General features: G+C 49.7%; 1 protein-coding gene across 1 annotated transcript in view; it reads left to right on the top strand.

Annotated features, from left to right (window-relative positions):
• Positions 1-994: 994 nt before the first annotated feature.
• Positions 995-10325, top strand: part of LOC144490781 (calsyntenin-3-like) — a gene marked incomplete at its 5' end in the record, with an annotated part of 26672 nt that continues 17341 nt past the window's right edge. Inside the window, one exon of the mRNA XM_078208483.1 lies at positions 995-1152. Coding sequence (XP_078064609.1) covers positions 995-1152 — 158 coding nt within the window. The remainder of the gene's footprint in view (positions 1153-10325) is intronic.

Here is a 10325-nt window from a genome sequence, read left to right as displayed (position 1 = left end):
GGACAATTTACGGGCAGTCTGTGGGAGGGAGGGGGTCTTTGGGGATAAGGAGGCAGCCAGCAGTTACCTCACTCCTTCCCTCCCTCTCTCTCTGTCTCTCTCTCTCTGTCTCTCTCTCTCTGTCTGTCTCTCTCTCTCTGTCTCTCTCTCTCTGTCTCTTTCTCTCTATCTCGCTCTCTCTCTCTGTGTCTCTCTCTCTGTCTCTCTCTGTCTCTCTCTCTCTGTCTCTCTCTCTGTCTCTCTCTGTCTCTCTCTCTCTGTCCCTCTCTCTCTGTCTCTCTCTGTCTCTCTCTCTGTCTCTCTCTCTCTCTCTGTCTCTCACTGTCTCTCTCTCTCTGTCTCTCTCTGTCTCTCACTGTCTCTCTCTCTCTGTCTCTCTCTGTCTCTCTCTCTCTCTGTCTCTCTCTCTCTCTGTCTCTCTCTCACTGTCTCTCTCTCTGTCTCTCTCTCTGTCTCTCTCTCTCTCTGTCTCTCACTGTCTCTCTCTCTCTCTCTGTCTCTCTCTCTCTCTCTGTCTCTCACTGTCTCTCTCTCTGTCTCTCTCTGTCTCTCACTGTCTCTCACTGTCTCTCTCTCTCTGTCTCTCTCTGTCTCTCTCTGTCTCTCTCTCTCTGTCTCTCTCTCACTGTCTCTCTCTCTGTCTCTCTCTCTGTCTCTCTCTCTGTCTCTCTCTCTCTCTGTCTCTCACTGTCTCTCTCTCTCTGTCTCTCTCTCTCTCTCTCTGTCTCTCTCTCTCTCTCTCTGTCTCTCTCTGTCTCTCTCTCTCTCTCTGTCTCTGTCTCTGTCTGTCTCTCTCTCTCTCTCTCTGTCTCTCTCTCTCTGTCTCTCTCTCTCTCTGTCTCTCTGTCTCTGTCTCTGTCTCTCTCTCTCTGTCTCTCTCTCTCTCTCTCTCTGTCTCTCTCTCTCTGTCTCTGTCTGTCTCTCTGTCTCTGTCTCTGTCTCTCTCTCTGATCGATGTCCCTCTTGTCTCTTGCCCCTTCCTGATCCGGGACAGGATCTGAAGTGTTGCTGGATCGATTCCTTCAGGGGTTCCTGGCTGGATTCACACTCCGACCCGGGGCTCTGGAACCACGGGAAGTGCTGGAATGTCTTTACTCCTGTAAGGAAGGCTTGGACTTCAGTGACTTCGAGAGCCTTGGAAAAGGGATGAAGGTAAGCTGGAATTCTGGAGATAATCCTTGTGGGTGACGCCTCACGAGAGTGGCCTGGAGGGTTAGCACAGCTGCCTCACAGCGCCAGGGACCCCGGTTCGATCCCCGGCTCGGGTCACTGTCTGTGCGGAGTCTGCACGTTCTCCCCGTGTCTGCGTGGGTTTCCTCCGGGTGCTCCGGTTTCCTCCCACAGTCTGAAAGATGTGCAGGTTGGGTGGATTGGCCATGCTAACTTGTCCCTTAGTGTCCAAAGATGTGCAGGTTGGGTGGATTGGCCATGATAAATTGTCCCTTAGTGTCCAAAGATGTGCAGGTTGGGTGGATTGGCCATGCTAAATTGTCCCTTAGTGTCCCAAAGATGTGCAGGTTGGGTGGATTGGCCATGCTAAATTGTCCCTTAGTGTCCAAAGATGTGCAGGTTGGGTGGATTGGCCATGCCACATTGCCCCTTAGTGTCCAAAGATGTGCAGGTTGGGTGGATTGGCCATGCTAAATTGTCCCTTAGTGTCCAAAGATGTGCAGGTTGGGTGGATTGGCCATGCTAAATTGCCCCTTAGTGTCCAAAGATGTGCAGGTTAGGTGGATTGGCCATGCTAAATTGTCCCTTAGTGTCCAAAGATGTGCAGGTTGGGGGGATTGACCATGCTAAATTGCCCCTTAGGGTCCAAAGATGTGCAGGTTGGGGGGATTGACCATGCTAAATTGTCCCTTAGTGTCCAAAGATGTGCAGGTTGGGTGGATTGGCCATGCTAAATTGTCCCTTAGTGTTCAAAGATGTGCAGGTTGGGTGGATTGGCCATGCTAAATTGTCCCTTAGTGTCCAAAGATGTGCAGGTTGGGTGGATTGGCCATGTTAAATTGTCCCTTAGTGTCCAAAGATGTGCAGGTTGGGTGGATTGGCCATGCTAAATTGTCCCTCAGTGTCCAAAGATGTGCAGGTTGGGTGGATTGGCCATGTTAAATTGTCCCTTAGTGTCCAAAGATGTGCAGGTTGGGTGGATTGGCCATGCTAAATTGTCCCTTAGTGTCCCAAAGATGTGCAGGTTGGGTGGATTGGCCATGCTAAATTGTCCCTTAGTGTCCAAAGATGTGCAGGTTGGGTGGATTGGCCATGCCAAATTGCCCCTTAGTGTCCAAAGATGTGCAGGTTAGGTGGATTGGCCATGCTAAATTGTCCCTTAGTGTCCAAAGATGTGCAGGTTGTGTGGATTGACCATGCTAAATTGCCCCTTAGGGTCCAAAGATGTGCAGGTTGGGGGGATTGACCATGCTAAATTGTCCCTTAGTGTCCAAAGATGTGCAGGTTGGGTGGATTGGCCATGCTAAATTGTCCCTTAGTGTTCAAAGATGTGCAGGTTGGGTGGATTGGCCATGCTAAATTGTTCCTTAGTGTCCAAAGATGTGCAGGTTAGGTGGATTGGCCATGCTAAATTGCCCCTTAGTGTCCAAAGATGTGCAGGTTGGGTGGATTGGCCATGCTAAATTGTCCCTTAGTGTCCAAAGATGTGCAGGTTGGGGGGATTGGCCATGCTAAATTGTCCCTTAGTGTCCAAAGATGTGCGGGTTGGGTGGATTGGCCATGCTAAATTGCCCCTTAGTGTCCAAAGATGTGCAGGTTGGGGGGATTGGCCGTGCTAAATTGTCCCTTAGTGTCCAAAGATGTGCGGGTTGGGTGGATTGGCCATGCTAAATTGTCCCTTAGTGTCCAAAGATGTGCGGGTTGGGTGGATTGGCCATGCTAAATTGTCCCTTAGTGTCCAAAGATGTGCGGGTTGGGTGGATTGGCCATGCTAAATTGTCCCTTAGTGTCCAAAGATGTGCAGGTTGGGGGGATTGGCCATGCTAAATTGTCCCTTAGTGTTCAAAGATGTGCAGGTTGGGTGGATTGGCCATGCTAAATTGTCCCTTAGTGTCCAAAGATGTGCAGGTTGGGTGGATTGGCCATGCTAAATTGCCCCTTAGTGTCCAAAGATGTGCGGGTTGGGTGGATTGGCCATGCTAAATTGTCCCTTAGTGTCCAAAGATGTGCAGGTTGGGTGGATTGGCCATGCTAAATTGTCCCTTAGTGTCCAAAGATGTGCAGGTTGGGTGGATTGGCCATGCCAAATTGCCCCTTAGTGTCCAAAGATGTGCAGGTTGGGTGGATTGGCCATGCCAAATTGCCCCTTAGTGTCCAAAGATGTGCAGGTTGGGTGGATTGGCCATGCTAAATTGTCCCTTAGTGTCCAAAGATGTGCAGGTTGGGTGGATTGGCCATGCTAAATTGCCCCTTAGTGTCCAAAGATGTGCAGGTTAGGTGGATTGGCCATGCTAAATTGTCCCTTAGTGTCCAAAGATGTGCAGGTTGTGTGGATTGACCATGCTAAATTGCCCCTTAGGGTCCAAAGATGTGCAGGTTGGGGGGATTGACCATGCTAAATTGTCCCTTAGTGTCCAAAGATGTGCAGGTTGGGTGGATTGGCCATGCTAAATTGTCCCTTAGTGTTCAAAGATGTGCAGGTTGGGTGGATTGGCCATGCTAAATTGTCCCTTAGTGTCCAAAGATGTGCAGGTTGGGTGGATTGGCCATGCTAAATTGTCCCTTAGTGTCCAAAGATGTGCAGGTTGGGTGGATTGGCCATGCTAAATTGTCCCTTAGTGTCCAAAGATGTGCAGGTTCGGTGGATTGGCCATGCTAAATTGCCCCTTAGTGTCCAAAGATGTGCGGGTTGGGTGGATTGGCCATGCTAAATTGTCCCTTAGTGTCCAAAGATGTGCGGGTTGGGTGGATTGGCCATGCTAAATTGTCCCTTAGTGTCCAAAGATGTGCGGGTTGGGTGGATTGGCCATGCTAAATTGTCCCTTAGTGTCCAAAGATGTGCAGGTTGGGGGGATTGGCCATGCTAAATTGTCCCTTAGTGTTCAAAGATGTGCAGGTTGGGTGGATTGGCCATGCTAAATTGTCCCTTAGTGTCCAAAGATGTGCAGGTTAGGTGGATTGGCCATGCTAAATTGCCCCTTAGTGTCCAAAGATGTGCGGGTTGGGTGGATTGGCCATGCTAAATTGTCCCTTAGTGTCCAAAGATGTGCAGGTTGGGTGGATTGGCCATGCTAAATTGTCCCTTAGTGTCCAAAGATGTGCAGGTTGGGTGGATTGGCCATGCTAAATTGTCCCTTAGTGTCCCAAAGATGTGCAGGTTGGGTGGATTGGCCATGCTAAATTGTCCCTTAGTGTCCAAAGATGTGCAGGTTGGGTGGATTGGCCATGCCACATTGCCCCTTAGTGTCCAAAGATGTGCAGGTTGGGTGGATTGGCCATGCTAAATTGTCCCTTAGTGTCCAAAGATGTGCAGGTTGGGTGGATTGGCCATGCTAAATTGCCCCTTAGTGTCCAAAGATGTGCAGGTTAGGTGGATTGGCCATGCTAAATTGTCCCTTAGTGTCCAAAGATGTGCAGGTTGGGGGGATTGACCATGCTAAATTGCCCCTTAGGGTCCAAAGATGTGCAGGTTGGGGGGATTGACCATGCTAAATTGTCCCTTAGTGTCCAAAGATGTGCAGGTTGGGTGGATTGGCCATGCTAAATTGTCCCTTAGTGTTCAAAGATGTGCAGGTTGGGTGGATTGGCCATGCTAAATTGTCCCTTAGTGTCCAAAGATGTGCAGGTTGGGTGGATTGGCCATGTTAAATTGTCCCTTAGTGTCCAAAGATGTGCAGGTTGGGTGGATTGGCCATGCTAAATTGTCCCTCAGTGTCCAAAGATGTGCAGGTTGGGTGGATTGGCCATGTTAAATTGTCCCTTAGTGTCCAAAGATGTGCAGGTTGGGTGGATTGGCCATGCTAAATTGTCCCTTAGTGTCCCAAAGATGTGCAGGTTGGGTGGATTGGCCATGCTAAATTGTCCCTTAGTGTCCAAAGATGTGCAGGTTGGGTGGATTGGCCATGCCAAATTGCCCCTTAGTGTCCAAAGATGTGCAGGTTAGGTGGATTGGCCATGCTAAATTGTCCCTTAGTGTCCAAAGATGTGCAGGTTGTGTGGATTGACCATGCTAAATTGCCCCTTAGGGTCCAAAGATGTGCAGGTTGGGGGGATTGACCATGCTAAATTGTCCCTTAGTGTCCAAAGATGTGCAGGTTGGGTGGATTGGCCATGCTAAATTGTCCCTTAGTGTTCAAAGATGTGCAGGTTGGGTGGATTGGCCATGCTAAATTGTTCCTTAGTGTCCAAAGATGTGCAGGTTGGGTGGATTGGCCATGTTAAATTGTCCCTTAGTGTCCAAAGATGTGCAGGTTGGGTGGATTGGCCATGCTAAATTGTCCCTCAGTGTCCAAAGATGTGCAGGTTGGGTGGATTGGCCATGTTAAATTGCCCCTTAGTGTCCAAAGATGTTGAGGTTGGGTGGATTGGCCATGCTAAATTGTCCCTTAGTGTCCAAAGATGTGCAGGTTCGGTGGATTGGCCATGCTAAATTGCCCCTTAGTGTCCAAAGATGTGCGGGTTGGGTGGATTGGCCATGCTAAATTGTCCCTTAGTGTCCAAAGATGTGCGGGTTGGGTGGATTGGCCATGCTAAATTGTCCCTTAGTGTCCAAAGATGTGCAGGTTAGGTGGATTGGCCATGCTAAATTGCCCCTTAGTGTCCAAAGATGTGCGGGTTGGGTGGATTGGCCATGCTAAATTGTCCCTTAGTGTCCAAAGATGTGCAGGTTGGGGGGATTGGCCATGCTAAATTGTCCCTTAGTGTCCAAAGATGTGCGGGTTGGGTGGATTGGCCATGCTAAATTGCCCCTTAGTGTCCAAAGATGTGCAGGTTGGGGGGATTGGCCGTGCTAAATTGTCCCTTAGTGTCCAAAGATGTGCGGGTTGGGTGGATTGGCCATGCTAAATTGTCCCTTAGTGTCCAAAGATGTGCGGGTTGGGTGGATTGGCCATGCTAAATTGTCCCTTAGTGTCCAAAGATGTGCAGGTTGGGTGGATTGGCCGTGCTAAATTGTCCCTTAGTGTTCAAAGATGTGCAGGTTGGGTGGATTGGCCATGCTAAATTGTCCCTTAGTGTCCAAAGATGTGCAGGTTGGGTGGATTGGCCATGCTAAATTGCCCCTTAGTGTCCAAAGATGTGCGGGTTGGGTGGATTGGCCATGCTAAATTGTCCCTTAGTGTCCAAAGATGTGCAGGTTGGGTGGATTGGCCATGCTAAATTGTCCCTTAGTGTCCAAAGATGTGCAGGTTGGGTGGATTGGCCATGCCAAATTGCCCCTTAGTGTCCAAAGATGTGCAGGTTGGGTGGATTGGCCATGCCAAATTGCCCCTTAGTGTCCAAAGATGTGCAGGTTGGGTGGATTGGCCATGCTAAATTGTCCCTTAGTGTCCAAAGATGTGCAGGTTGGGTGGATTGGCCATGCTAAATTGCCCCTTAGTGTCCAAAGATGTGCAGGTTAGGTGGATTGGCCATGCTAAATTGTCCCTTAGTGTCCAAAGATGTGCAGGTTGTGTGGATTGACCATGCTAAATTGCCCCTTAGGGTCCAAAGATGTGCAGGTTGGGGGGATTGACCATGCTAAATTGTCCCTTAGTGTCCAAAGATGTGCAGGTTGGGTGGATTGGCCATGCTAAATTGTCCCTTAGTGTTCAAAGATGTGCAGGTTGGGTGGATTGGCCATGCTAAATTGTCCCTTAGTGTCCAAAGATGTGCAGGTTGGGTGGATTGGCCATGCTAAATTGTCCCTTAGTGTCCAAAGATGTGCAGGTTGGGTGGATTGGCCATGCTAAATTGTCCCTTAGTGTCCAAAGATGTGCAGGTTCGGTGGATTGGCCATGCTAAATTGCCCCTTAGTGTCCAAAGATGTGCGGGTTGGGTGGATTGGCCATGCTAAATTGTCCCTTAGTGTCCAAAGATGTGCGGGTTGGGTGGATTGGCCATGCTAAATTGTCCCTTAGTGTCCAAAGATGTGCGGGTTGGGTGGATTGGCCATGCTAAATTGTCCCTTAGTGTCCAAAGATGTGCAGGTTGGGGGGATTGGCCATGCTAAATTGTCCCTTAGTGTTCAAAGATGTGCAGGTTGGGTGGATTGGCCATGCTAAATTGTCCCTTAGTGTCCAAAGATGTGCAGGTTAGGTGGATTGGCCATGCTAAATTGCCCCTTAGTGTCCAAAGATGTGCGGGTTGGGTGGATTGGCCATGCTAAATTGTCCCTTAGTGTCCAAAGATGTGCAGGTTGGGTGGATTGGCCGTGCTAAATTGTCCCTTAGTGTCCAAAGATGTGCGGGTTGGGTGGATTGGCCATGCTAAATTGTCCCTTAGTGTCCAAAGATGTGCGGGTTGGGTGGATTGGCCATGCTAAATTGTCCCTTAGTGTCCAAAGATGTGCGGGTTGGGTGGATTGGCCATGCTAAATTGTCCCTTAGTGTCCAAAGATGTGCAGGTTGGGTGGATTGGCCATGCTAAATTGTCCCTTAGTGTCCAAAGATGTGCAGGTTCGGTGGATTGGCCATGCTAAATTGCCCCTTAGTGTCCAAAGATGTGCGGGTTGGGTGGATTGGCCATGCTAAATTGTCCCTTAGTGTCCAAAGATGTGCGGGTTGGGTGGATTGGCCATGCTAAATTGTCCCTTAGTGTCCAAAGATGTGCGGGTTGGGTGGATTGGCCATGCTAAATTGTCCCTTAGTGTCCAAAGATGTGCAGGTTGGGGGGATTGGCCATGCTAAATTGTCCCTTAGTGTTCAAAGATGTGCAGGTTGGGTGGATTGGCCATGCTAAATTGTCCCTTAGTGTCCAAAGATGTGCAGGTTAGGTGGATTGGCCATGCTAAATTGCCCCTTAGTGTCCAAAGATGTGCGGGTTGGGTGGATTGGCCATGCTAAATTGTCCCTTAGTGTCCAAAGATGTGCAGGTTGGGTGGATTGGCCATGCTAAATTGTCCCTTAGTGTCCAAAGATGTGCGGGTTGCGTGGATTGGCCATGCTAAATTGCCCCTTAGTGTCCAAAGATGTGCAGGTTGGGGGGATTGGCCGTGCTAAATTGTCCCTTAGTGTCCAAAGATGTGCGGGTTGGGTGGATTGGCCATGCTAAATTGTCCCTTAGTGTCCAAAGATGTGCGGGTTGGGTGGATTGGCCATGCTAAATTGTCCCTTAGTGTCCAAAGATGTGCGGGTTGGGTGGATTGGCCATGCTAAATTGTCCCTTAGTGTCCAAAGATGTGCAGGTTGGGGGGATTGGCCATGCTAAATTGTCCCTTAGTGTTCAAAGATGTGCAGGTTGGGTGGATTGGCCATGCTAAATTGTCCCTTAGTGTCCAAAGATGTGCAGGTTGGGTGGATTGGCCATGCTAAATTGCCCCTTAGTGTCCAAAGATGTGCGGGTTGGGTGGATTGGCCATGCTAAATTGTCCCTTAGTGTCCAAAGATGTGTAGGTTGGGTGGATTGGCCATGCTAAATTGCCCCTTAGTGTCCAAAGATGTGCGGGTTGGGGGGATTGGCCATGCTAAATTGTCCCTTAGTGTCCAAAGATGTGTAGGTTGGGTGGATTGGCCATGCTAAATTGCCCCTTAGTGTCCAAAGATGTGCGGGTTGGGGGGATTGGCCATGCTAAATTGTCCCTTAGTGTCCAAAGATGTGCAGGTTGGGGGGATTGGCCGTGCTAAATTGTCCCCACATTGTCTCCTAACAGTGGAAGGGTGTGTTTCTGAATGGAGGGCTGTGACAAGTGGTGTTCCTCAGGGATCAGTGCTGGGACCTTTGCTGTTTGTAATATATATAAATGTTTGGAGGGAATTGTAACTGGTTTGATTAGTAAGTTTGCGGACGACACAAGGGTTGGTGGATTTGCGGATAGCGATGAGGACCATCAGAGGATACAGCAGGATATAGATCAGTTGGAGACTTGGGCGGAGAGGTGGCAGATGGAGTTTAACCCGGACAAATGTGAGGTAATGCATTTTGGAAGGTCTAATACAGATAGGAAATATACAGTAAATGGCAGAACCCTGAAGAGTATTGATAGGCAGAGGGATCTGGGTGTACAGGTACACAGGTCACTGAAAGTGGCAATGCAGGTGGAGAAGGTAGTCAAGAAGGCATACGGCATGCTTGCCTTCATCGGCCGGGGCACTGAGTTTAAAAATTGGCAAGTCATGTTGCAGCTTTATAGAACCTTAGTTAGGCCGCACTTGGAATATAGTGTTCAATTCTGGTCGCCACTCTGCCAGAAGGATGTGGAGGCTTTGGAGAGGGTACAGAAAAGACTTACCAGGATGTTGCCTGGTATGGAGGGCATTAGCTATGAGGAGAGGTTGGAGAAACTCGGTTTGTTCTCACTGGAGCGACGGAGGTTGAGGGGAGACCTGATAGAAGTCTACAAGATTATGAGGGGCATGGACGGAGTGGATAGTCAGAAGCTTTTCCCCAGGGTGGAAGAGTCAATTACTCGGGGGCACAGGTTTAAGGTGCGAGGGGCAAGGTTTAAAGGAGATGTACAAGGCAGGTTTTTTACACAGAGGGTGGTGGGTGCCTGGAACTCGTTGCCGGGGGAGGGAGTGGAAGCAGATACGGTAGTGACTTTTAAGGGGCGTCTTGACAAATCCATGAATAGGATGGGAATAGAGGGATATGGTCCCCGGAAGGGTAGGGGGTTTTAGTTCAGTCAGGCAGCACGGTCGGTGCAGGCTTGGAGGGCCAAAGGGCCTGTTCCTGTGCTGTAATTTTCTTTGTTCTTTGTCCAAAGATGTGCGGGTTGGGTGGATTGGCCATGCTAAATTGCCCCAATTTGACAGAGTGCAGGAGTGAGGAGGAGGATAGGGTGAATGAGTGGCTGAAAAGTTGGATGGCTGAGGAAGATGGGACCGTTACAAGTCAAACGGGTTGCACCTGAACCGGAATGGGGCCAACATCCTTTGCTGGGTGGGAGAGTTTGTTGGCACTGCTATGAGGGTTTGAACAAATTTGCCAGTTGGATGGGTTATCGAGTGGAGGTACAGTGGGGGAGGGGGGAAGGGTAGGGGGGAGGGGTTAAGAGGTTGCACAGCTTTGCCGGGAGGAGGGGCGGGAATGCGGCATGTTTGAACAGAATAACTGTTTATGTGGCGGGGGGAGGGTTCAAGAAGTCACACAGTTTTGCCGTGGAGGGCGTTTTAGGGTTTGCGCAGTTTTGCGGTGGGGGAGGAAAGTTTTGAGGGGGTCGTATTGTTATGCAGGGGAGG

The sequence above is a fragment of the Mustelus asterias genome, unplaced genomic scaffold (genome assembly GCF_964213995.1).
Source record: "Mustelus asterias unplaced genomic scaffold, sMusAst1.hap1.1 HAP1_SCAFFOLD_3786, whole genome shotgun sequence".
In the NCBI taxonomy this organism is placed as follows: Eukaryota; Metazoa; Chordata; class Chondrichthyes; order Carcharhiniformes; family Triakidae; genus Mustelus; species Mustelus asterias.
Note: the sequence above shows the minus strand (reverse complement) of the source record. Positions and strands in the feature narration are given on the sequence as shown.